This window comes from Gymnoscopelus microlampas (assembly GCF_963454915.1).
Source record: "Gymnoscopelus microlampas genome assembly, chromosome: 23".
In the NCBI taxonomy this organism is placed as follows: domain Eukaryota; kingdom Metazoa; phylum Chordata; class Actinopteri; order Myctophiformes; family Myctophidae; genus Gymnoscopelus; species Gymnoscopelus microlampas.
Genome location: NC_139960.1, coordinates 20,369,371 through 20,394,534, shown reverse-complemented (window position 1 = coordinate 20,394,534; position 25,164 = coordinate 20,369,371). Strand labels below are relative to the sequence as shown.

Here is a 25,164-nt window from a genome sequence, read left to right as displayed (position 1 = left end):
AGACTGCAAAGATTTCATGGAGCATTTATGAAACTCATGCTTTTACCATGGACAGTCGCCATGTCAAGTCAAGAATGTTTTAAGGATTAACAGAGCCTCATCATTGTGCGTGAGCAACGGCTTTTTAGATACAATGGTCCAGGTGGGCAAGGGCAAGGGGCACTCATGTCCTACAGCAGAGCAGTTTGTGAAAGACATTCCGAAACTCCGCATTGAAGGCCGTGTAGATTATGGGGTTGACGGCACTGTTGACGTAGCCGAGCCATGTTACCACAGAGATCAGCGTCGGGCCTATGTCGCAGGTCTCACACAGCGCCTTTGTGACGTGCACCACGAAGAAAGGTGTCCAGCAGGCCAGGAACACACCTGCGGGAGATGGGAGATATACATTTGGCCTATAGTATAGTGACCATTAAACAGGTTTTTACGCTGTGTACAGATTTGTGAGTTGATGATCATGTGCAAGTGTAGTGTGCAAGTGCAGTTTGTATACGGGTTGGTACAGATTGGACAGCGGCAAAGTGGTTTTCAAGGAGATGGATAATAGATTTCTGATTCTGTCGTGCTTTGGAGCTTTTTTTTCAACATGGCATGTGCACACTTAGTAGTACTGCAATTACTACTTAAGTGCAGCCACATAGCTGGAAGTGGTTTAGCTATTTAGTTTTTTTGTGTAGCATGCACGCACACACGCAATGCAAGTCTCCGGCCACACACACACACACACACACACACACGCACGCACACGCGCACGCGCGCACACACACACACACACACATGCGTTTTCTAATGAATGTGTATTGAGATTCTAAATTAGAGTATATATGTACTCATGTGTCTCATCAAACGGATAATTCTGGTTCATAACTCAGTTTGCGCAGAGTATATTAGAGTCAACATTCTCCTTCCCCTCCGACATGACTATTATTATGCATACTGTAAAGGTGAGCCTTTCCCTATCTCCTTATTATCATGATCTGTACCGCTTACAGATTCAGATATCACCAATTTAATTTGACTGGAATGCATTCAGTTATATAAAAATCTCAATACTCTGCTTACCGTGGGAATATACATAATATTTTCCTGCAAAGTGCATGGAATGCAAATGTTTAAAATGGCAAATTGGCAATTATTTCATATCTGACCTTGAGTACAATGAGACATGTTATTGTATTTTCTTATTGCATGGCTCCTGGACAAGCTCAGAATATGACCGTTTGAGATCACACAATCTCATTGGCTAACAGCCACCCCAGATCCTGACCTTAATCACACCAAATTCGCAACAAACTTAACTGTTTCTAACGTAATTCCTAATCACAGCCATTTTTAACCTGGTACCTACATTTAACCTTCTCTAACCTCATGTCTAAACATAGCTATTTTTAACCATATATACCTAAACCTAAACGTCCTTTATGCGTTCCTACAACCCGCCCATGAGTCGAGCCCATTGGTCGAGCCATCCGGAATAGGGCCCAAATGTGCAGTACCAGAGTTGGCCACTCAGGAGCCACTACCTGTTGTACATCACCAACTAGTGAACACTCACCCACAACAACTGGGAGGACCTTCATGGCTTTGCGTTCTCTTCCACTCACTCGGCTGCTCTTGCTGTTACGCCGTCCCCTCCTGCCTCCGTTCGTCTTCGCCACGCCATTCTCTCGGGCCCTCGCCTCTTCCGGGGGCGGTCTCTCGCCAGCGTCCGCGTCCGATATGCTGTCCAACTGCGTGGTCATGGGGTCAGTCTCTGCTATGACCCCGAGCTCGTCCTGCTCCGTCAAGGGGGTGGCTGTGGGCGACAACATGGAGACGACGGTGGACGGAGACGTCGGGCTCAGCCCCGCAGGCACGAGGTCCGCCGCTTTCTCCTGGCCGCCTGCCGCCGCGGCCTTCTGGCCGCGCAGGGCGGAGCCAAGGTGGAGGGAGAGGGTGCGGCGACCGCCGCCTCGCCCCATCTGGGAGCGGCTTCTGCCCGTGCTCCAGCGCCGCAGGCCCCGGAACATCCAGTAGTACAAGAAGAGCATGACGGGACAAGGCACGAAGAAAGAGCAGACCGAGGAGTAGACCACGAAGTGGTCGTTCTCCAGCTTGCACACGCTGGGGTCGCGACCCGGCACCCGGTTCAGGCCGAAGATGACGGGGCTCGCGACGCCCAGGGAGAGGACCCATGTGGCGGTGATGAGGGCCAGCTGCCGCACGCTGAACTGATTTCTGTTGTACTTCAGAGGGACCACCACCGCAATGTACCTGGAGGAATGTCCAAATATAACATTAACATAACATTGTGGATACAAAATACATAAATACATTAAGGAGATTTGAAATAGTATGAAAATAACTAAATACATTTATAACATATAGCCATTAATTAAATGCCATCTGTACAACTGTAATAACTGTAACTGTGTGTGTGTGTGTGTGTGTGTGTGTGTGTGTGTGTGTGTGTGTATTAGTTGCACTTGAAATTATATTAATTAATAATCAGGTTTTATTGGCAAAATCAAACTGTTTGAAATAAACAAATCAAACAAGAACAATTTTAATACGCAAGACGGTGGTAACCGGCGCTAGCTAACTGATATAGTATATACTGTGGTTGCAGTAAAGGACAAGTGAACAGTATAATATTGAAAACTCTGGATGCACATACAGGTATGGCAGTGCCAGTACAATATATGTGTATGCATGTATGTATGTATGTATGTATGTATGTATGTATGTATGTATGTATGTATGCATGCATCGCAGCACAGAGATGCATGTTCTGGGAGCCAGCGGTTGTAATGTAATGTTCTGTGACACAAAGCAAACATTAGAAGGTTACAAGAGAATACTTTGACCACACTACCCTCTCTACTTATTAATGAACTGCAGTAAAATTCCATAAAAACAATCTCTGACTTCTATGGCCCAGAGCAGTCAAATTCCACCATTTCTGTAGTACTCCCAAATAGAGTCCCTCAACAGTCATAATATTAATTCTGACTTCTGAGAGTAATACAAATGTCAAGTTCAATGAACAACTATGATTTGTGTGTGTAACCCTCCCTGAGTGGTGCAATTAGAGGCAGAGGTCTTGATTTTCTCTGGTTCCATTAGCCTCGTAGCCCCTGCCCGGCCTGCCATCACTTCTAATGGCATTGTTCAAATTGATTGTCAAGCCAGCGATGGAGAATGTTGTGTCTCATCATGAATGAGCACAACATGCTATTATTTAGCAATTTTAAAGCGCTTTGTAAGTATGAGACTCAAAAAAGAGAAAAAATACTTGGTAAAAAAAGAAAGAAAAATAAACGTGTATTACGCAAGAACAGAACTATATTCTGTGTTCAGAACATTATTGTAATAATCAGACATGGTTGTTTAAAAAAAGATTATTGTAAACAGATTTGTAAAGACTCAAAGTAATTTACTTGGACGCTACCTCCGACAAATTCCGCCACTTCCATTTAGACACTCAACAATAGATTTTGCCCAGCGTGGGTCAAACAGCGGCTGGTTGTGTCTCAGCCAATCACAGTCTACCAATCCCTTGGGCTATGGAAAGTAAAACGCCACACTGCCTTGTGTTCGCACTCACTCGCACTGCGAGGCAGAGAGAGATAGAGGCAGTACCGAAGCATGTTTATTTCTCACCTCAGATGTTTGCAGATACATATTTTAGTGTAGCCTACTGTTTAAGTTTAAGACGGGAAAGTTTGTAACGCACTACAATATACTAGCAGCCCAACAGTGTTTCCATAATTATCATCGTCTGCGTGTGGAGGAATATGTGCTATACTATGGGAATCACACAGGTGAATGAAATAACGATTCATGATTATTCATGAGGAATTGATGTTATCACACATTATGTTTTCGTTTGACAGGAACTAATTAAGATTGGACTTTTGACATAAAAATAAACAACATTTTATAGATATATATATTTTTGGCATCTATTGTTAAATATCCCCAGTATGACCATGGCATGGATATGCTCCAAAGTGTGAGAAACATATTTTTTATTTCATGACGGCTTTAATATAGAATGGTTTTGCCACCAGCAGTGCCTGTAATTATGACAACCATCAGCATTTGTAGGTTTTTATGTAGGCTATAATGCTATATAAAATAGGGTGGGAAAAGTTCACACCGGAAACAAACCATGAACCATGATTATTTATATTTTTCCTTTAAATGTTCTAATACTATAATAACAATACTGCACGTATCAGTGGGAGGGATACTGTATTTTTCAAGTTTTCTGTACCTTAATTTGCATTTAGGAATGCATTTGTAATTTAATACAGTCAATTTGAGCTTGACAGAGAACGGCACATAATTTACAGTATGAGATGAGATGAGTGTAGTGTGAGAGAGTGTACCTGTCAACGCTGATTGCACACAAGTTCAGGATGGAGGCTGTGCACAGCATGACATCCATGGTCATCAGTGCATCACATATGTTGGTGCTCAAGGTCCAGATGCCTCCCAGGAACTGGACGGCAAATACAAAACACGTACAAAGGTGTTTCTCTTTTGATTGAGACTCTATATTATTGAATGATTTTTACCACAGTACAAGACTGCACATGCACACAACTGCACGCACGCACGCACACGCAGCATCTCCTTGCCTCAGAGTAGACATAGAGGGGAAGCACCAGCACTGCAAGCAACAGGTCTGCAACGGCCAGGCTGATGATGAAGTAGTTGGTCGCAGTCTTCAGCGAGCGCTCCGTGAGCACGCTCAGACACACAAGAACGTTCCCCAGGATGATGATGAGAATTAAAGGCACGCCCAGGACCAGCGCCGGGTAGTTGTAATCCCTCTGGTGCGGCCCATCGGGAATGGTGCCAGGTGTCACATTTTCCATGATGGAGGCCCCAAGCTGTACTCCTGAACTACAGTTAACATCTGGCGATCAGACAGAAGTGCCTTTAAGCCCAATTTATTATGGTATAAATCAACACTTGTGTGCATGAGTGTAGATACATTTTTAATGTGTTCAAGAGTGTGTGTGTGTGTGTGTGTGTGTGTGTGTGTGTGTGTGTGTGTGTGTGTGTGTGTGTGTGTCAGTTTTACCTTGTTGCTCTAAGGTCTTGAGACTGCTCCAGCTCACTGGGTGCATCAGCCACAGCTGGAGGGAAGCATGTGCATGTACGGGCCAACAGTGTCCCTTCACTGATCGTCGAGGTGGTCATGTTCGAAGTAGCTGGCATGCCGTTCTCAGATGACCCCCCCCTGAATAATGATTCTGAATATTAAACCTGCAAAAGAATGGGAATGAAATATCATTACAGACTGATAACAATCCAGTCTTTAAAGAGCCTTCTGTTGGTTTCCATCTGGCATGGCTATTTGAAAGCTGTATTTTTGGCCTCTCTGGCGTTTGGCTTATCCAGGGTACAGGAGGTTCATTGAGCACAAATGACTTGCTTCACACTCATACTGTAACCTGGGAGTGGGAGCTCAACCATAGTCTTATATCCCTGGCCACACAGCAGCTCCACTGGAGCAGCTTGGTTTTCTACCCTTTATGTTGCCGCTGCCCATGAATGCCCTCATGGCATTGTCTATTACCTTTAATCAGAGCTGATTGAGAGAATAAAATGTTGGAAAGTTTGGAATTATGCACACTATTGCTGTACCAGTTCGGGTCATGGGCGCCACTCAGAACGCGTGCCCGTTCGGAGCAGGCTAGTTGCGATCAACTTGCTGCTCGACACTGCACTTCCTCGGGTCCTTAGACCGCGATACACCCGTGTGAAGTCGATCAGATGAGTGGTTTGTGAGACATCTTAAGGTCAGACATCCAGACAGAGATTCCGGGAGTTTATACTGCAGATTATGTATACATCCAATGCATTATGCTGTTCCCAATCTGGGAACCCATTCGGGTCCTTTTTTTTGCCTCTAACAACAACACTAAATGTTTAGGGCAGTGATGCTGACAGATTCTGCTGTTCCAGACACATGATTCCCTGTGTGATTGAAAAAAGAAATCTAAAATTCCACAAATCTCTCTGAGTGAGTGTCTGGCCTTCACATATCTCGAGAACTGTCAAACCAATCGTATGTGAAGTTGGTCGGTCGAAGAAAAAGGATGGGCATCGCCTGCAAATGACAGTCGTTGCCCTTGAATATGATAACAATAATAACTAGAAAAATCAGATCCCACCAGGCCGAGTTGCCTACACAGGACTGTGTCAGTCGTGGAGTGCAGCAGTGAGGACACTTGGAAGCTACAGGGGAAGTGGAGTTTGTACGTCAGACGTTGCAACCGTTCACTTTTCTTATGAGCAGAAGTTAAAGCGATTTTGAAGCTGCGCTCTATAGGCCCCTCAGCATGTGATTCAAATGTGGGTCTATCATCACAGGTCAGATATCAAAGTGATCCCAAAGCAGTTTTTTGGTTTTGAAATACCCCAAATCCTAATTTAATCCACTCGGACAGGGATACAAAATTCTTGGGCCCAGGTGATCAGTATTCACTGATCCAGTTATGTCAGTAGAGATCGCTGTGTCAAATAGGCCTATTGATAAATTCAATGAAATACAGTACATGGAATACATTTAAAGATGAATAGAACTGACAAAATTCCTGTCTCCTCTCTCTGCATTTTTGGCTGGAGATCAGGTTGAGGGGGATTTTGGGGAAGGAGAGGCAGGGATTGTATGAAACAGCCACCTATGCTCATGCATGCAGCTCGTAGCTATAGGTAGCTATAGGTAACAAGGGTAAGCAATGGAAACTGTTAGAAGCCAGTTAGCGAGATTCTCTGCATGTGCGGGTCTTGTGGAGGGTGCTGATTCTCCTTAACAAAAACAACTAAAACAATAACAACTTAAAAGAAAATCAAGAAAAAACACATTATGCAGTGTAGCCTATAGTCAAGATTTCACCATGAGCTTCAATAATCAAGTTGGCTGGCTTTTTCAGGGTTATTGCGCTGACAACCAGACAACCTGTAACTTGAACAACACATTGGAAATTATGCCAAAATCGTGTTGGATTTGGGGCTTTAAAAACAGATGCTCTGTTCTAATTATGCCATTGTTTTTCTCTGATTTCCTGTTTTGAAGTCTAAACACACATACGCACAGTCATCCCACATTCACACACAGAACAGGAAGTGCATGTCCACTCAGTGTGCATTCATTCACCCACATGTGTCATATAATGTACAATAGGTTATAAATGATGTACGAAATGATGTGCTGTAAATTCTTTACATCATACCAGGAATTGAAACAACCTGAGATGCCTGTACGCACCCACAAGTGCTGGTCATCTTGATATAATAAAAAAAAAAATGTTTAATGACATGGATTATACCCTTATTTTTAACTCTATGATTATACCATGGGTAATACTGCCCCAGTGCATCACTGCTAACCATACACCCGGAAGTAAGTCTGTTACTGGTGATGTCATGGTTATTTGGTCTATTCTGTTAGCCTGGCTCCACCCCCTGAATCGTTTACCTCGCATTCAGGGTCTGGTGACGCTGTCGAAGGCGGGTGTTTCTCGGTTGAAAATCTGTACGACAAGTCCAGTATGAGCCAATCGCGTTGGTTCATAGTGGAGTCCCACTTTGGCCACGCCCCCATCTCAGAAATCGGCTGCATTGAGAGGGCTTTCAGACTGAATAATGGAGTGAAACGAAATGAAAATTCAGGCTGAGTGTCAGGCTACTATTCTGTATCATGCCCCTTAAAATATGTATATTTCACACTGCCCATATTGATATCTGATCTATTTTCTGTTTCTTTCTCTATCTCTCTCCGCCTTTCTTGAAACTGCAAATGATGAGCTTGTATGACAAATAATTTCACCCACTTTTTTTTTTTTACACCTGTAAACCTTTGATGTGACAATACAAGTTGAGTTGTTTAATTTAATGTTTAAGAACTGTGGAATTGCTGTGCTGCTTTAGCATTTTTTTAAAAATTATCTTCCAGAAATAAATGTGCCAGACTTCCAGAAATAAATATAATGGAAGTCAACAACAAGTTTACAGGTCTAAAAACGTATTTAAATGTCAGATGGGGACTGTAAAAGAAATCTTAATTTGAACAGAGCAATTCTCAAAAGATTTGATGCTTAAGATTCACTGAATCAACTGTGTAGTATTCTTCCTGGGGATAACAGACAATATCATACACTCCATTTAGTTTTTCCATTACATTAACCCCATTCCTCTAGCACTCATTTGACTCAGGTTGGTGCACTTAAGTAGTTTATCAATCAATACTCATAAGACAACTATGCTATACTTCCCTGCTTAACAAAGGGGTAGCTCACACAATACAGAAGGAAAAAGAGCCTATATGCACTAGAACTTATTTAATATACAATACTGAAAGGTAAACAGAAATGGACACTTTCTATAGCCCAGAGGAGGAACCAGGTTGGAAGGTATAGGAGGTAATCACTTAATATCACAAGGAACTGTTCTCACAAATACTGAATAAGTGTGTAAAGAAATTAAGTCAGACAGAAAATGATTACCACTGACAACATTACCATTGACAGTGACTATCCTGCTGCTTAACAACCCTCAACTTTGTTAAAAGCAGTCTAGTGGCAGATGCCTCTCAATAAACCGGTGTTTTTATGTGGTGAAACATTAGGGAGTACGCTGAAGAGAGAATACAGGTGACATTTCCCTTTGTGTGCCATGATGCTGTTTCAGAGATTTATTGTTTCATCTCCACACAGTGACAGGAGCATCAGTGGCAGGGCAAAGAGACATTAGAAATGACAAAGGCAGACATGGATGAGGAGCTGTTGGAATGATGAAAATGAAAGGAGACATGATGAGGTCAGGTGTATTTTGTATGTGTGGTCGCGTAGCTATTCCATGCAGGAGTGTTAGCTGAGTGGCTTAAAAAAGGAATGTCGGGCTTCTATTCTAGTCCTGCATAATTTAAGTTATAAAAACGCAGTGCCTTGTGTGTTTGTGAATAAATGTTGTTTGCTGAAAGTATAAAATCCCCCTGGCAAGAAAGTTGGAATCCATTGTCGTGTTATTTCCCTTGCTGTCTATCAAAGTAATTTGACATTGCTATGCACTCTCTTCAATTTCCTTTCACGCAAAGGCACAAGTCATTTCAATGTTCCCGCTGGAGCAGGAGACAAGATCTCGATCCTAATCTATTCATCAACTCCCGCCAGAGAGGATGGGGGATTGGGATACAGGAGATGCCTCCCTTTAGCCAAAATAATAATAATATCTGTTCCCATATGCTACAGCTACTTAGATGAGAACAGCGCAATGGCATCTGAACAGGTGCTGGTGCATGTGGCAATGTGAAATTTCATCCAATCATTTACACAGTGAAAATGACCGGCCTCCCAGAGCCTGCCAGGATGCATTAACAGCTGCCGTTACAACCTGCCTCTCCTGTCCGTCACACTCAACACGTTAACAGTCAATTAGCCAGACATGGCCACAGACAACAGGTTCCCAGGAAACAGATGTTATAAGATGAGATGGGACGTAATTGGCTACCTGCCTGCTTCCTGCGGTGGAACCCTGGACGTTCCATTCGTGATGTGTGGAATATTAGCATTTGAGACTCGCGATAATGTAACATATTGTTTCTGCATAGTCCTGGGGGGGGGGGGGGGGGGGCAGGACATGGCATGTGTTAAACATGTTGAAAAGAGTACACATCTGCACACCAGTATTATGCTCCCATAATCAGTAGTCACTCAGATGAAAGCAAATGTTTGCGTACGTATGCTTCCCATGCATAGTTTGACATATGAGTATAGTTTTTGTGCTTTGATGCAACACTATATGTAGAACTTGCGTCTACGTGTGTGTGTGTGTGTGTGTGTGTGTGTGTGTATGTGTGAGTGGGTGTTTGCAAAGCAACGTTCTGGCCCTCAATCCTCAAGTGGTGAGCTGATTCTTTTGTCTGTGTGCTTTCGTCTGTTTCCGTCTTTAACTTTCTGCTGTCTTTGTGGCAGTTGCATCTCTGTCTTTCACTTTTTGCTGTGATTATGGCAGGTATATCTCTGTCTTTCACTTCCTGCTGTCTTTATGGTAGATGGACTCTATCTTTCACTTTTTTGCTGTGGTTATATGGCAGGTGTATCTCTGTCTTTCACTTTCTTTGCTCTCTTTGTAGCAGGTGTTCCTGCCGTGCTCCATTGGCAGTGTCCAAACTGGCTACACACCAACACACAAACGCTGTTCATCAAAATACCTCACACTCCCTCTTGCAAACAAAACCCTCCCAACTACAGCTCCTGCCTTCTAACAATGCACAGTAACATTCAGAGTATTACTCTGTAAGTATAAAAATTGCCCTGTTAGTGACCATTTATTCACCAGTTGTAGACATATACATACATAATCAAAGAGTTCCTAATGAGGGGCAACTTGGGCCAGTCCCAGATAGTCTTTGTCTTTTAAATTATATATTACAGCAGTGACAATCTCACAGTAATCATAGAGCATTAAATAATTCCCTGTTATCTACTACTTTTATCAGCTTTCACACAGTGATTTAGGGAAAGATTACATACACGAGATGGGTATTTCAAAATAAATTGCTGGTTAAAATAGGTCACTAGATGTTGCCACTGTATGATTATCCACCATGGATCAGTCAAGGAATGTCAGGAAACGCATGGCTGCATAGGAGCACACCTATCCATTGTGAAATAATAGCGCTCATCATCCAGCGCAGTTCGAAATGAGAGGAGGCGGACATTTCAGACCCCCTCTGAGCTAAGCAACCATAGCAACTGACCTGCATCGAGACAGTCCAAATGCATTTAAACGAGTTAATCTGAGTATTTCCCACCCAAGGACTCTGTCAGGACCTAAATTAGACAACAGCAAGACAGGGATTTGTTTCATGCTATAGTTAACAGTGCACCAGTGTCTTGAGCATTGCTGTAGATTTCAAATTGTTTGTGTGGGTTTTTCTTTTTTACCTCCTCCCGAATAGTCTTTCAAGTGAGAAATATAGCTGTATTTAATTGACATAATTATCTTACGTAAAAATGTATTGCCAGTAATGTCCAGTCTCTGTAATGCGTCCTCATCTTTGTGACATTTACCTTAACGAAAACTGACACTGTAGCATATAGATTAGTTGCTACAGCTTTGAGGGCTTCATTATGCTAACCACCTGTCCAATAACACAGTATTTCTCCCTATTCCAGTGCACTGGTGCTCATCTGTGGGGTTATGTGGTGACTGACAAGATCATTATAGCTATTCTGAAACACCTCCAGAGCTCATCAGGCAGCACTAGTTGGGGTAGCGAGACTTGGAGTGGGGACATCAAATTAAGATGACTTCAGCTCCAGATACTAAAATAGCTGTGACCAGCTGCGTCAACAGCTGCGTAAGAGTGGTTAGAGCAAAGCAATGCAAGTGCAGGTACCATCGGTGGTCGAAAAGGTACTTGCATGTTTTACTTGAGTGAAAGTATCAATACTGCAATGTAGAATATACTCTGTTACAAGTGAAAGTCCGAATTGCAGATCTACAAGCTCAAAATGTGTCGCATCGTAACGCATTGTGAGCTTGTAGAAGTAAACGTATATACTGTAGGGCAGAAGTAGGTAATGTATGTGTTGTAATAATAATCTAAATCAAGTAGCTTGTAACTAAAGTTTTCAAATAATTGTAATGGAGTAAAAGTATAATATTTGCCTCTGAGATGTAGTGGAGTAGAAGTTAAAGTAGCCTACTGAAAATTGGAATTGTAGTTAAGTACAGTACTTAGAGTAAATGACTGTACTCAGTTACTTTACATCACTGGGTACCATGAGATGAAACCTGCCAAATTAATAGAAACTGCATGATAGTTCTGAGACTCATAATTTTTCTCTCTTAACGTTCATTGTGGCCCCAACAAGTTGATCTTATCTCACAAACATTCAGTGGTATCTTCTTCGCCTTCAGGACTGTTTATACTAAATGTATGCGCACTTCACAGAATAACTTGTACTTGTTGTATTACCATATCATTACTGTCGGGTGGAAACCTTGTATGTCCAAAACTGTTACTTTTCAGGATTCAAATAAAAAAATGTTGAGCTTGTAGATCGGCTATTTTTGCTACTTCTGTGCGACTCTGCGGTGTGGCAAAGTAAGGCATTCATTTGTGAAAAATCATAAAAAGTTTAAATATGCAGATAAGAGGTTTCTGCCTGACAGCGACGATATTGAGACTAGATCAGACACAATAGCATGCAGCATGGTTTTCAAGTTGATAAATCATTTCTCTTTTGTTGAAGATGTTTTATTTGAGAACTTCACCACAAGTCTGTGTGAGCAGTTCGAGAACATCATTACTTCTAAAGCCACATGAGAATTAGAAAAAAATGCATCAATCAAGCAAGCAGTCCTAAAATCGAATTAGGCATAGAATTGCAAATGAGGGACTTACGTTTATGCTAATTAGGAAAAGACGAATTCCACTCATTCCACCAAAAAAACCTTCAGTGATTTATTGGTGTCCCTAATCACTTGAAACATTTCAATTTCTATTCCATCAAGACGGCATGTGAGAATTCACGCACAAGACACATTTATGATGTATTTCTGTGAGAAGTGGGCACTAAGTGAAAAATGGTCACTCACTTGGTTCGCAGATGATGGCTTGGAAACTCCCAGAGCCGGTCAGTGCCCTGCTCTGTCTCTCAGGCAGATTCACATTCCTTAAAAAGACTTCTTCCAGAGGAGTCCTAATGTGTGTGCTCTCAGGGAACTGTCCATCAACAGCAGCCTGTCCTTGTTCCTTTCCTTTCCTCTCCTCATGCAAGTGTACTGTATCCCTAACAGTGCCAGCCTCCACTCAGCCTCTCAGCAGGGGTGGAGCTAGACTCATGAGCACAGAGGGGGCAGTGCAGTCTTGAGGGGCCCTTCTGACAAAATCATTTAAAAATTCACGACTGTAGAATAACCGATAACCTATCATAAACTCAAACTGTCACTTAGCAAGCCACACGACAAGCTTGTTCTGAAAGACAGAAACAGGTTGCCGGTCGTGATGGACTTACCAGGTAGGGCCAGCACATTTCAGTCTACATGCATCAATGGCTGACTGGTTTCAGCACCACCACCGATGGACAGCGACAGCCCACTGTGACCCAGCAGCATGCAATTTTTCACGGGGATAAAATACCCATCAGAGCAAAGCAGCATACAGAGTCTGTCTCAGTCTCCACAGAGGCAGTATGTTTGTAGTTAGTCACAAACACTACAGATTCAGCGATAGATGTGAAGAGATAGACACGGTGGTCTACTCTACAACTTAACAAGGCCTGTTCAAAGATAAAGTAGACACGGAGGTATAATGAGGGGGTGGCAACAGATGCAGCTGCGCATAACTTGATCAAATGAACGACATCTTCATAGATCAATTCCCATGAAATCAAATTATACATCCATCCATGTTTTATAGTGTTGATTCTTTGATCGGTATCGTCACTGAAAAATGTATAACAATGACAAATTAACAAACAAAAACAGCCGCTAGTTAGCCTTGCTGCTGCTCCTTTGTCACATTTGCAGGGCAGCCTTCCATGTCACACACCAGCAGCAGCTCCTCTGCCACCTATACATACATCACTCATCCATGCGATACACCAGCAGCAGCTCCTCTGCAAGCACAGCCAGAGAGAGGGTGGGAGACCACACTGATCTCGCTCTCTTTCTCTCACTCTGACTGGCTCTGTTTCTCTCCCTTTCGCATCCCCTCCCTCTTTCTGCTCCTCAGTCTCCTGCTCACACGCTCTCTCTCTCCCCCTCTCCCCCCCTCCCCCCGTCTCTCTCGTTCTGTCGCTCACTCAGCCACCATTATCTCCCTTTCACTAACTTAATTGTAAGCCTTCATGTGACTGGCTGAACACCCTCCTCTCGTTCTCAGCTCTGTCACACAACAACATGTGAAGGCTGACTTTAATCGTTTCACTTTCAAACATTTCATCACTCACTGGATCCTAATTATTATTTTCATTTCAACTTTAAGCCCAATCAGTGACACAATGGGGGTGGCAAGATGACACATTTAATGTGTTAATCTTGTGTGTGTGTCCAGCAGGTGAAGTGACCCATGACTGATCTTATAATTCAAGGATACAGATGTTTCAAGCCTGTATCCGTTCACCTTGGGGGTGAACGGATACAGGTTATCTCCACTGAAAATGGAACTTACAAGCAAGAAACTTGAAATATAATAATAAGAAAGAGAGAGTGCGTGCACATGTGGGTGGATGCGTTCGTTGAAGTGAGGGTTCAAGTTTGATTGATTGATGTACTTTATTTTGTAAGACATGAGAAAAACAGTACATGGAAGTACAGATTCACAATACAAGGTCTACTAAACTGGAAGGCTCATAAAATGAGATCCCCACGCACACAAATCATGATGACATATAAGAGACAGACAGATATACACACTGTATACAGAACGTCATACAATCAGCTTACAGGTTACTGGTATGAAAAATAAAAAATATGTAAAAAAAAAAAGGAATAGTTCAGGGAGGGGGGAGTTGCTGGGGGGTTAGGTTAAGACTTTGACAGGCGCCAGTTTTGAATTGCAGCCTCCTGAAGGTGTAAGTGGGCAAGAGAGAATGAGTGCAAGCACGCATGTGCACTTGTACTGTACGTTTGGCGCTTGCCCTACTTCATCATCTTTATTGCTTGCCCCAGTTCATCATCTTTATTGCAATGGCAGTTGCAAGGGCATGGTTGTAACCTTGCCTCATGACACTGGCTGTGTGAAATAGACATCGGAAATGCCATGTAATGTAGGCACTCCTCTGCGCTGCCTGATCCTGGGGCAGTAGCAGCTTCACAAATTTTTACATGGGGGGGTGGGGGTTGGGGCAACAGTCACAAGGCGTGATGGAAGCCTCGCATTGAGGGCAGAAGTGCATGCTTACCTATAAATCCCCCAGCCAACCCATTAAAGGATAGGCTGACCTTTTCCCCCGCTGCCATACATGCCTCTGATGGATGAGCAGGGTCTCTCACAACCAGCTATTTCCAGGATTCACCTCCACAACACCAACCCAACCCCTTGTGGTCTGCCTGGCCTAGCCTCAATGGCAGTGAGATGCCACAGCGCTATGATAGACAGACTTTATTGGGAAAAAAATAAATGTGAGAAACGGTGTCCCTTCAGCTTCACTTGAAATGACAATTAAGTGAAGAGAGAGAGCTGACATCTAGAGAGTTAGTTCTTTAGTCACCATCTGGCTTATGAAATATTGCTTCAACTCCAACTTCAACTTTATTGTCACATATGTTTACAGGTGTAAAAGAGTGGGTGAGATTGTTTTCCATCGTTTTGCAATTTTTAAAAAAAAGAGTTAAAAGGGTAAGGAAAAGAGAAAGAAACCAAACAAAAAACTTGGACAACAAGAAGGCAAAATGCCTAATCTAGAATTAGAAAATATACATAAAGTGCTTGGTCGAAATAGAAATAAAGGCATAAATGATTCTTGTCCAAGGAAATATTTGTAGCAGATATAAATACATAGCAGCAGATATGTACTGTACAGTCTGTTGTGCAGGTAAGAGACATCACTTAGCAGCAGATATCAAACTTGCAAGTGTATGTAACATGTGGGAAATCAGTAAGATCGAGAGAGGAGTGCTTGTTTTCAGGTGACGAGTCGTTGCGCCGCGGCCCGGCCATGCGGATGGGGCTTACGGCATGAAACGAACGCTCCCTCCCTCGAAAACGGTCGGAAAACGGCTTTGTTTTCGTTTTGTTTACTCGTGTATTCCTCTTCTTGTTCTTAAAACAGGAGCAAAAACGCTAACAACGAAACGGGAAGAGACGAGACCGTTAATGATAACTAAATGGCCATGCATTTTATCAAGTACTTCAAAGGCTTGCTCAATTAAAAAGAAATGTGGTCACTGTCGGTGTAGATTCTAAGTAATAACTAACTTCAAAAGAACAACCGCACACAAAATAAAAGGCTTTTAAGGCATTTAACTACCATTTAGCTCTCAGATTCCCTTTAGATGTCCTTGCTCACTCCTTCAGTGTCTGCTATAGGTTCTGATCATAGACTGTATACAAGGGTTCTGATGTGTGGGCACCATCCAAGTCCATTAAGTGTGAGTCAGACTTGCTTATATTTTCGACTGTGTTTGTTCATCACAGCCGTACTCCCAGTGAATCACTTGGTTCTCTCCTTTCTTCAGACTACTGCCAGATAAATCCCTGCCCTCACCCTACTGTTATCTCCTCCTCTTCAGCCAGTGGAAACAGTACTCACTACTCAGCTTTCTACCCTGCACGAGGCCAGCTGTAGAGGGTCTGCGCATGTGCGTGTGCATGCGTGCGTATGTGTGTGTGTGTTAGTATATATATATTTTAAGACCTCTCTCTAAATGCACTAAGGTGTTACAAAGCACATGTTGATGGGACAAATGTCCAGTTCAGGATAAACAGTTCATTGTTGATGTGACCTAGGGCTGGTAAAGGTCTGCCCAGTTAATTCTCATGGGATGGTCAGGAGACATAATATAGTTTGTTATGATTTGTAATCGATACCACATGTTTAGGACCACAGATGAATACAAAACTTCTTGTGTGTTAACAGGCTGTGTGTGTGTGTGTGTGTGTGTGTGTGTGTGTGTGTGTGTGTGTGTGTGTGTGTGTGTGTGTGTGTGTGTGTGTCTGTGTGTGTCTGTGTGTGTGTGTGTGTGTGTGTGTGTGTGCGCGCACTAGACTGATCAGCGCTGCCAGTAGGCCAACTCATTATTTTTCAAAGACTTTAATGTTTTTTACTTTCATTGTATAATGGAAGTCTGTGGGGCACTGATTGGCCTGAAACCTTGGCCACATTATTTGTCATACGTCATAGATGAAGATGTCACAGACTGGTTTTACTTGAGTAAAAGTAGCAATACAGTACTCTGTTAAATACAGATAATGCATTCTCTTTACTCATTATGCAGAATCGGCCAAAGCGAATGCCTTATTGGATTGTAATTAGTAATGCATAATGTGTTCATCGATTTAATGTTGCAGCTGGTAAAGATGGGGTGATTTTAATTACCCTATTTGCTGCCGGGTAGCTCAATCCATAATACATCATCATTTATCAGTTAATGTATGTTTTGTAATCTAAATCTGTAAAGAAACTCCACCCGAGTTGTAAAATGATTGTAGTGGTGTAGTCAAAATTTGAATTAAGTATGGTACTTGAGTACAGTACTGTAAATGTACTTACCCCATAGGGGGTCCTCAGAGTTACTACTTGGGGGGCCGCCGAATCTTTGTGTGATAGATTTATTTTTTTACATTAGCCACATCGCAGTGCGACGTGTTGTGAGCAGTGGAGGATTTACTGTAGGCACAGTGAGGCCCTGGCCTTACCTGAGTGAAGCGGCTTATCGCCCCTTCTTTTGTGATTAGGTGTGAAGGTGTCAGTCCGTCTTGGCACTGATTGTTCGACTGTCAGTCCCAGTCTACTGGGTAGCAGGTTGCCACCCAGTCTAGACTGGGTGGCAACCTGTGTGTGGAGAGATTTTTTTCCACAACAAATAGAATACAGAAAGCGCCTGAAAATGAGATCACCTTGACTAGTTGCTTGAACTTGATACTTTTCTCATTTGAAAAAGAACTATAGACACTATTTGGATTACGATGACATTATCAGTAATCGCAATTTTGAAATGACTCAAGAATGTGTGCAGAACGTCATGTTCACATTTATCTGCCTGTAATGCTGTCTAACCTACTGTGACTCTTTGATAATTCATAATTTGTATCAGCCATAGCCAGGCCTACCTGTTGTGATCATCTTTGTAATGAATACCATACATTGATAATAGTTGCATATTGTAGCCTATTATTATTCCCCCCCTTACTCAATATTTTCCAAGATATTAATAGAAAATATAATGTGTAAATAAACAAACTAAACAGTAATATACACAACATTGATGATTGAATTTGAATCTGCAACACAATTGTATACAATATATAGTGGGGGTCCCTGCTTCATCTCTCTATCTCAGCTAAGGGGGCCTTGGCCCGAAAAACGTTGAAGACCCCTGTATCTGCTACAGTTGTTTTTGATCGCTCCACCAATAGGCAACTGAGCAGCGGTTTTCAGGCAGCTTTTTAACGAGATAGCAGCCTTGATTGCCTCTGAATAGATGCCCCAAGAGTGTGTGCCTGGGCAGGTTCATGAGCAAAGCGATTGTTGCTTTAATTAAACCCCAGATACTGAGCAAGCACCAATGTTCTCCCCTTTGGCTTGACGCAGTGGACCGGGAAGGGGGGTTGCACGGGAGGTGGGGTGGGGGGGGATTGCGTCGGAGTTGCCACGTAAGATGAATGGAACACACGTGATTTAATTATCCAAACAGGGTGAGCCACTCAGAGAACTGAACCTTTTATCTCCTTATTTAGGCTGTTTCCACAGAGATCCATCGGTTATTACACACCTCTCACACACACAGGCCTTGAATATAATACAGTACCATCTTGAAATCACAGACATGTGTAAAGTTACCAAATGAGTATATTAGATTTGAAAATAACATGTTGGGGCACTGGAACAACGCTCGGCACCTTTTTTTCTCCAAATGAGGAAATAGAATAGGTAGTTTGCATGATCCGGTTTAAATGGACACCTCAAAAAACAATTGAAAATGCAAGGAGAGTCAAACATCCCAAGATATGACTATATGAGGTATTGCTTGTGCAACTACATTTGTAGCCTTTTTGGATTAATGTAACCAAATTATGTGATATGCTAATTCAGGGCACTTAACGTTTTATGTCCAGGAATTCACATAAAAGACACTCCAACAGATTATCCCTCTAACAAATTGCCCACAATTTCACATATTGCCCATATAAAACCCAGTATTGTTTAATACCTCCATTTGGCTCGCTCACTTACTGTACTGTATATGTTCAAACGGTGTATATATTGTGTGTGTTTCTCTAAGTATAAGTGTGTTTCTGTAAGTATAAGTGCTTGTCTACTGTGTGTGTGTGTGTGTGTGTGTGTGTGTGTGTGTGTGTGTGTGTGTGTGTGTGTGTGTGTGTGTGTGTGTGTGTGTGTGTGTGTGTGTGTGTGTGTGTGTGTGTGTGTGTGTGTGTGTGTGTGTGTGTGTGTGTGTGTGTGTGTGTGTGTGTGTGCGCGCGCACGCGTGTGCATGTGTTGCATTATTCACCTGATCTGCTCAGCCTCGTGATCAAAGTGGCTCACAGCCACAGTCAGATGGGTGCCAGCTCACTGGTTTATTTGAATAGATTATAATACACAGATGGCAAATAAATCAGGTGACATTGCCGTATCAGTGATTTACATGTTTCAGCCTATATTAACGTTTATCAAACTATATATTTTTCCTATGCTTGCCCTATTTGTTGTAATCCACTATGCACGTGTCATGTGCAAGTTGGCACTTTCTTCATGCGTGGGTGTGTGCATGTGTGCTTTTTTCCATGCGCACACATCGCATGACACCGCCCACATGCTTGGGAGCAATTAGTGTATATTTGAAACGAAAGTGTGAAAAACGCTCCCTGTACGTCTCCTCACACCTCAAACTCTTTTTATTTTTGTCCTTTTCCTCATGCAAGTTTTATGCATGACACTCACATTAGTTTGATTGTGTGCTACTGCTGCTACACCATTAGATAAAAGAGACCAAAGACTAATTGCTGTAAGACCATGACGCAAACTGAAAAGAACTGATTTTCATTGTTCAGGGAGCCCCATATAAGATTGTGTTGTTAAAATGTTTTAAAATCATTTTGAAAGTAGAACAATGTGTTTGAGAGATTCTTTACACTTGGACTTGTTTGGGTGTTGTTCAAGAGATTCTCTACACTTGAACTTGTTTGGGTATTGTTCAAGAGATTCTATAATACACTTGCACTTGTGTGGGTGTTGTTCAGGGAGATGAAAGACATGAGAGAGATGAAAGACGAGAAGAATGCATGCAACGGTGGAGGAATAAAAAGCACAAGAATGAGCACAGATAGTTCTACATCCTGCCTATAGTAGCCAGGTATTAGAGAGTTTCCCCATGTTTGTGTCGAATTTTGGGGGAACAATGTCAGAGGAGATCCCTCTGTCGCAAAAATGAATTATATTATTTTATTACTATGATTAACAGAAGGTTACTGCGTAATGCTGCATTACATAGCTTTTTTAGTGAATAAAACGTTCTTTTGTCCAATTCTTAAGGATTACAATATAATTAACACAACTGTGGTCGTTGTAGTTGGTCTACCTGGTGGGACCATTTTTGGTTGACGAATGTTATTGCAAACATGCAGTATAAGGTAAAAACAAAAACGTATCCTCTACTCAAACGAGATTTCCATTACAGCTCAACAGTTGGAATGTCGACGCTCCACTGGGGTTGGGGACCCGGGTTCGACTTCGAACCAGGTACAGTAGATGAAAATTATGAATTACTGCTTTAAAAACGTTATTTATTTCCTTCTTTTTTTTCTCTGGTCCAGGTGGTTGGATGTGTGTTTTGTACCCAATGATATTCTGACCGCCGTCTGACACTGCCTATGCAAATGCTCGGAATCAGAGGCACACCAACACTGCACACTGCCGCTGCTCTGCCTGTCATTTGCATTTGTGAGAGTAAGCAGGAAAATGGCCTTTTATCCTCATTCATGAGGTAGAATAAAGCTATGCTGTGTGTGTGGCTGGCTGTATCGTACGTATCAAATGTATATTCATATCAAATCCACCAGGAAAGGTGCATGCGTATATCTGAAATACAAAAATATCAATAATATGAAGGTCTTTGTTTTCATTACCATTACATAGGTTAAGGAATTAGGAATTTTAAATTAATCCACCACCAACTAATGGTTGTTTTACATAAGTTGGAATAGAAAATGTACATTCTTACTTGCTATGCGTGCTCTCTCTATGACTGATGTATACAGTATGCTTCTCTAGTTTCTAGCCATTATTCTCGCTACCTCCTTAAGAAGTGTATCACAAGCATTTTGTCTTGATGATTTATTGTGATACCGTAGACATCTTTCTTTTAATCTTCACCTATATAGCACGTCATAAGTGGTATGAATTGGTCCTTGTCCTCCACAGTCTTCCAATGCTTTCTCAGCATACTAGACCGTTAGACACGCCTGCTGATTACATGCTAAAATATGAACAGGACTGCAAACTGCAGTATCTATCTATGTGTTAATTCACGAATCTTGTGTATGTGTATGTATGCAGCCTATGTATGTATGTATGTATGTATGTATGTATGTATGTATGTATGTATGTATGTATGTATGTATGTATATGTATGTATGTATGTATGTGTATGTATGTGTGTCTGTGTGTCATGGTCATAACTTGGGCGCTGTCCGCATCATTCGACACAGTCCTTGACTTTGTCTTTGATTTTGACAGTCCTTGACCCTCGATGCACAAATTTAAAAAAATAACACAATTCTAAAGTCGCAATGTGATTTGTTGTGATCTTGTAGAGCTGCTATAATAATAATAATAATAATAATAATAATAATAATAATAATAATAATACATACATACATATACATACAATTTATGTAACACTTATATAACACAAGTACTGGAGTCGCTTTACAAAAGAGAAACAAAATGAAAAGGTAGAAAAGGGGGATTAGAATTAGGTAGGGAATGCAAGTCTGAAAAGGTGGTTTTCGAGTGTGGTTTTAAACATGGCGAGGGTGGAGGCGGCTTTGATGTGAGCTGGGAGTGAGTTCCATAGGGAGGGGGCGGCAACTGAGAAGGCCCTGTCACCCCAGGTTTGTTTCTTTGTCTTAGGGATGTCCAGGTGGTTTGCATTATCTGCGAGTTCCACCACCGTACGACCAAGTTAAAATAAGTATGAGAGGAAAGCTAAAATACCGTGGAAGAGTTAAGGGCTGGACTACTTGACAAGGGAAGATATCATTAAAGTGCTTACTATTCAACAACGCAGAAACTCTCCTTCACAGCCTCAGTACCGAGCGAGCACTGGCGTTCAAGCAGATGTAGATGTCTTCCTCTTCTCCTGCATTCTTCCTCCATTTGCCCTGCCCCTCCATCCCAGTCTTCCTCCATGAGCTTCTGTTGCTATCTACCCACTAATCAGTTCCTTCACTTGGGGGCTAAGAAGATTCATCTTAGACCTCAAGGCTGTTTCTGATATAAAAACAAGTATGACCAAAGTCATAATAAAGCCGCATGTGGCAGGCTTTTTTGGCCCCAATCTTTTCATAGACCTGATTACTTGTTTTTTGGATTGCTTGTTTCTCTCGCCAAACCTGGCAACAAAACCAAGTGTCGCAAATTAACGCTGTAGTGTTTTTTATATAAGTGGTGGCAACATTTTGTGACACCACACGGGTCTTCCCAACAATAGCTAAGATTGAAGTCAGTGTGAACATGGGCAAATAATAACTTAATAGCCAAACTAGGTCTAATGAAGCACGCTAGCATTTAGGCTAACCCTCCTGGCTGAAGCTGTCTCCCTTTCTCTCTCTCTCTGCTGTGTAACTCCGTGCGTTGCCTTGTTGTGATTTGTGTTCGTCCATGCTGGCCCCTAATATGGTCTGCTTCCGGGTGGTTCAACCTAACTTAACAATGAGGATCGTTCTGATTGGATCCCTTCCCAACTAGTCCCTCAAAAAGAGTAATTCTGATTGGATCTCTTCTCCATTCGTGCCGCCCTAACATTTGCGTCTCGTCTAATTCGTTGACTAACGTGTCCATTACATTTCCGTCTCCCCATTGGCTTAAAAGGGGGGCTTAAAAGGGGGGAAGTGTGAAGGACAGCCAGGACAGCCAATGACACTTAGGTGTCGACACTTTTCACTCAGGTGTCGACACTTTTCACTCGGGTGTCGGACTAAGACTAGTGCTGTTTATAGAGCCGTGCTGCTAGCGCATGCGGCAAAAAAAAGCACACTGCATCACCATTGAGGTGGCACATAGAGATAAAATACAATGACAGATGGATTAACACAGAGCTCATAATTCACGTGGGTTTTGCGGAAACTTTAACGGCACGGCTTTGCAGGAGGCTAGCTGTCTATAATGAAGAAAAAGAATAATCCTGCACGCTCAGGTGCTCCAATGTCATTTAATGACAACGTTTCGAGCCAAGGCTCTTCATCGTGTCAAACTCATTAAATTACATTGGAGCATATGAGTGTGCGGGTTTATTGTTTTTCTTCATTATACTTTCCAACCCTGAACCCAGCACCTCAACCAAGTGTGTTGTATTGTTGTATAAGATGTGCATATTCTATTAGTTTTAGCTGTCTATAATGGCCTTCGCACACTGAGTCTGATGTGAGTCTAACTGTCTCACAGTCTAACTGCAGGTCTGATAGTTATTGGTTTGTTTTTAATACAAATACAATACAAAAAAATGCAGCTATCAAAATGGGTTTGATTGAAAAACTTTAAACAATTTCCCCCTCTACATCAAATCTCTTAGCAGAAAATAACAGATCTACAAGAACACAACGCAAGAGGTGAGAGAGGAGATAGAAGCCAGTGTAGCGAGGAGGGGAGGAGTCTACCTACCCACTCTGTACCCTTTCATTACCTTGCTTTGTTGCTGTTAAATAGCCAGTCAGTCTGGCCTTCCCAACCACTAAAATAGGGTTTTGTACTGAATTGCTGCACAGAATTGTAATCAAATTCAGTCCAGACAGGGCAGGCAAAAGGTTAAAGCCTCATTGCCATTTTCATGTTTTGAGAAGCTGACCTAATGGACGTCAGACGCAATCCATCAATACAAGTCCCGAAAATTTGGGTTGGTGCTTTTACTGGAAGCCATATTGCATGAAAATCCTCTGCTGTGAGGTTCTCCCAGAATACGTTTGCTATGTGGTTCTGTTTCCTGTCTCTGTATTGGCTCCAATTGCCACAGATGGCGATTGCAGACTTTAATTCACAGCTAGAATCAAGAATCTAATGGACATCCCTACTTGACGGGCATGTCCATTAGCAGATGGAATGAGTCACATAGGGGGCAGCAACTAGCATAAACAGCCATTTCCTGTTTGTTTCTTGCACAGCCCAATGACCTGCCTTTAGGAAAATAAACCGTTATTGTGTTTTTGATGTTACAGATACCGGGCTGTATGTGCCATGAACACATGGGACTGACTCACATATTTCTATGTATTTTAACCCATTAAAACCGGAAAAGCATCTGTGTCATTTTAGATTTTTCTTTGGCTATTCAAAAATAACAGATCTACAAGCTCATGAGCTTGTAGATCTGTTAATTTTGGAAAATCGTGAAAATCTTTGCAAATCTTTGAACATATATATATTTAAAACAAATTCATTGTTAACTAAAATCTTTGCTTCTGGGGGTCAGTGGCCAAATACATATCATTTCGGGGGTTTCCTTGACATAAAAAAGTTTGAGAACCACTGATATAGAAACGTTTTTTCAGAAAACTGTTTAGAAGACATTTGTAGAATCGGCCTCAGGTCTTAATGGGTTAATCCAAATGGCCGCCTGCTCTTTGTGCCAATAATGGACATTGTAATTGGTCTATTACCTGTGTGGCACCATCCTATGGCAACCTCTAATTTATTACGTACATCAGACACATTGTTCTCTAGAGATCAACCCACACAACTCACTGAACTCACGGTCATTCTAAAGCATCTGCCAGGGACACGTTGCCAGGTATTCCCCAGCTTCCCGCAGCGTAATTCCTCAAATTCATCGCATTCAGCCAACTCTCTAGGAACGTTTCGAAAGAGGCACGCGGATACCTCACAGGGCAGACAGGAAGTCGTTTTTATTGACTCGCTTATATAGAACATTAAACCCAATCAAGGTGGTAATGAGGTGTATAAGCACAGTGTGAAAGAATGAGCACATGCCTCTGGCTGTACCCCTCAGCCACTTCCTTTCTTTACGTGTGATACGTAAATCCGTACCCCAGCGGGGGGGGGGGGGGGGGGGGGGGGGGTGTGTGTGTGTGTGTGTGTGTGTGTGTGTGTGTGTGTGTGTGTGTGTGTGTGTGTGTGTGTGTGTGTGTGTGTGTGTGTGTGTGTGTGTGTGTGTGTGTGTGTGTGTGTGTGTGCCCGTGCATGTGTGTTTTAAAGGTTTGCATTTTGAAGGAATTTAAAAAGGTTTTTATCTCTGATCGTTGAGTATAGGCATGTG

General features: G+C 42.2%; 2 protein-coding genes across 2 annotated transcripts in view; both read right to left on the bottom strand.

The window, feature by feature from the left end:
- Positions 1–163: 163 nt before the first annotated feature.
- drd4-rs (dopamine receptor D4 related sequence) lies at positions 164–12,639 on the bottom strand (the record flags this gene model as incomplete). Its single annotated transcript, XM_084049871.1, has 6 exons — positions 12,607–12,639; positions 5,075–5,259; positions 4,626–4,906; positions 4,374–4,486; positions 1,556–2,253; positions 164–366 (listed from the first exon to the last, which is right to left on the bottom strand). Exons 2-6 carry the CDS (start codon positions 5,118–5,120, stop codon positions 164–166), a joined length of 1,341 nt encoding a protein of 446 aa, XP_083905997.1. The 5' UTR covers positions 5,121–5,259; positions 12,607–12,639.
- A 954-nt stretch (positions 12,640–13,593) lies between these two features.
- Positions 13,594–25,164, bottom strand: part of LOC311039582 (uncharacterized protein) — a gene marked incomplete at its 3' end in the record, with an annotated part of 32,998 nt that continues 21,427 nt past the window's right edge. Inside the window, exons 8-9 of the mRNA XM_084049522.1 lie at positions 17,372–17,507; positions 13,594–13,628 (exon numbers count right to left, since the gene is read on the bottom strand). Coding sequence (XP_083905648.1) covers positions 13,594–13,628; positions 17,372–17,507 — 171 coding nt within the window. The remainder of the gene's footprint in view (positions 13,629–17,371; positions 17,508–25,164) is intronic.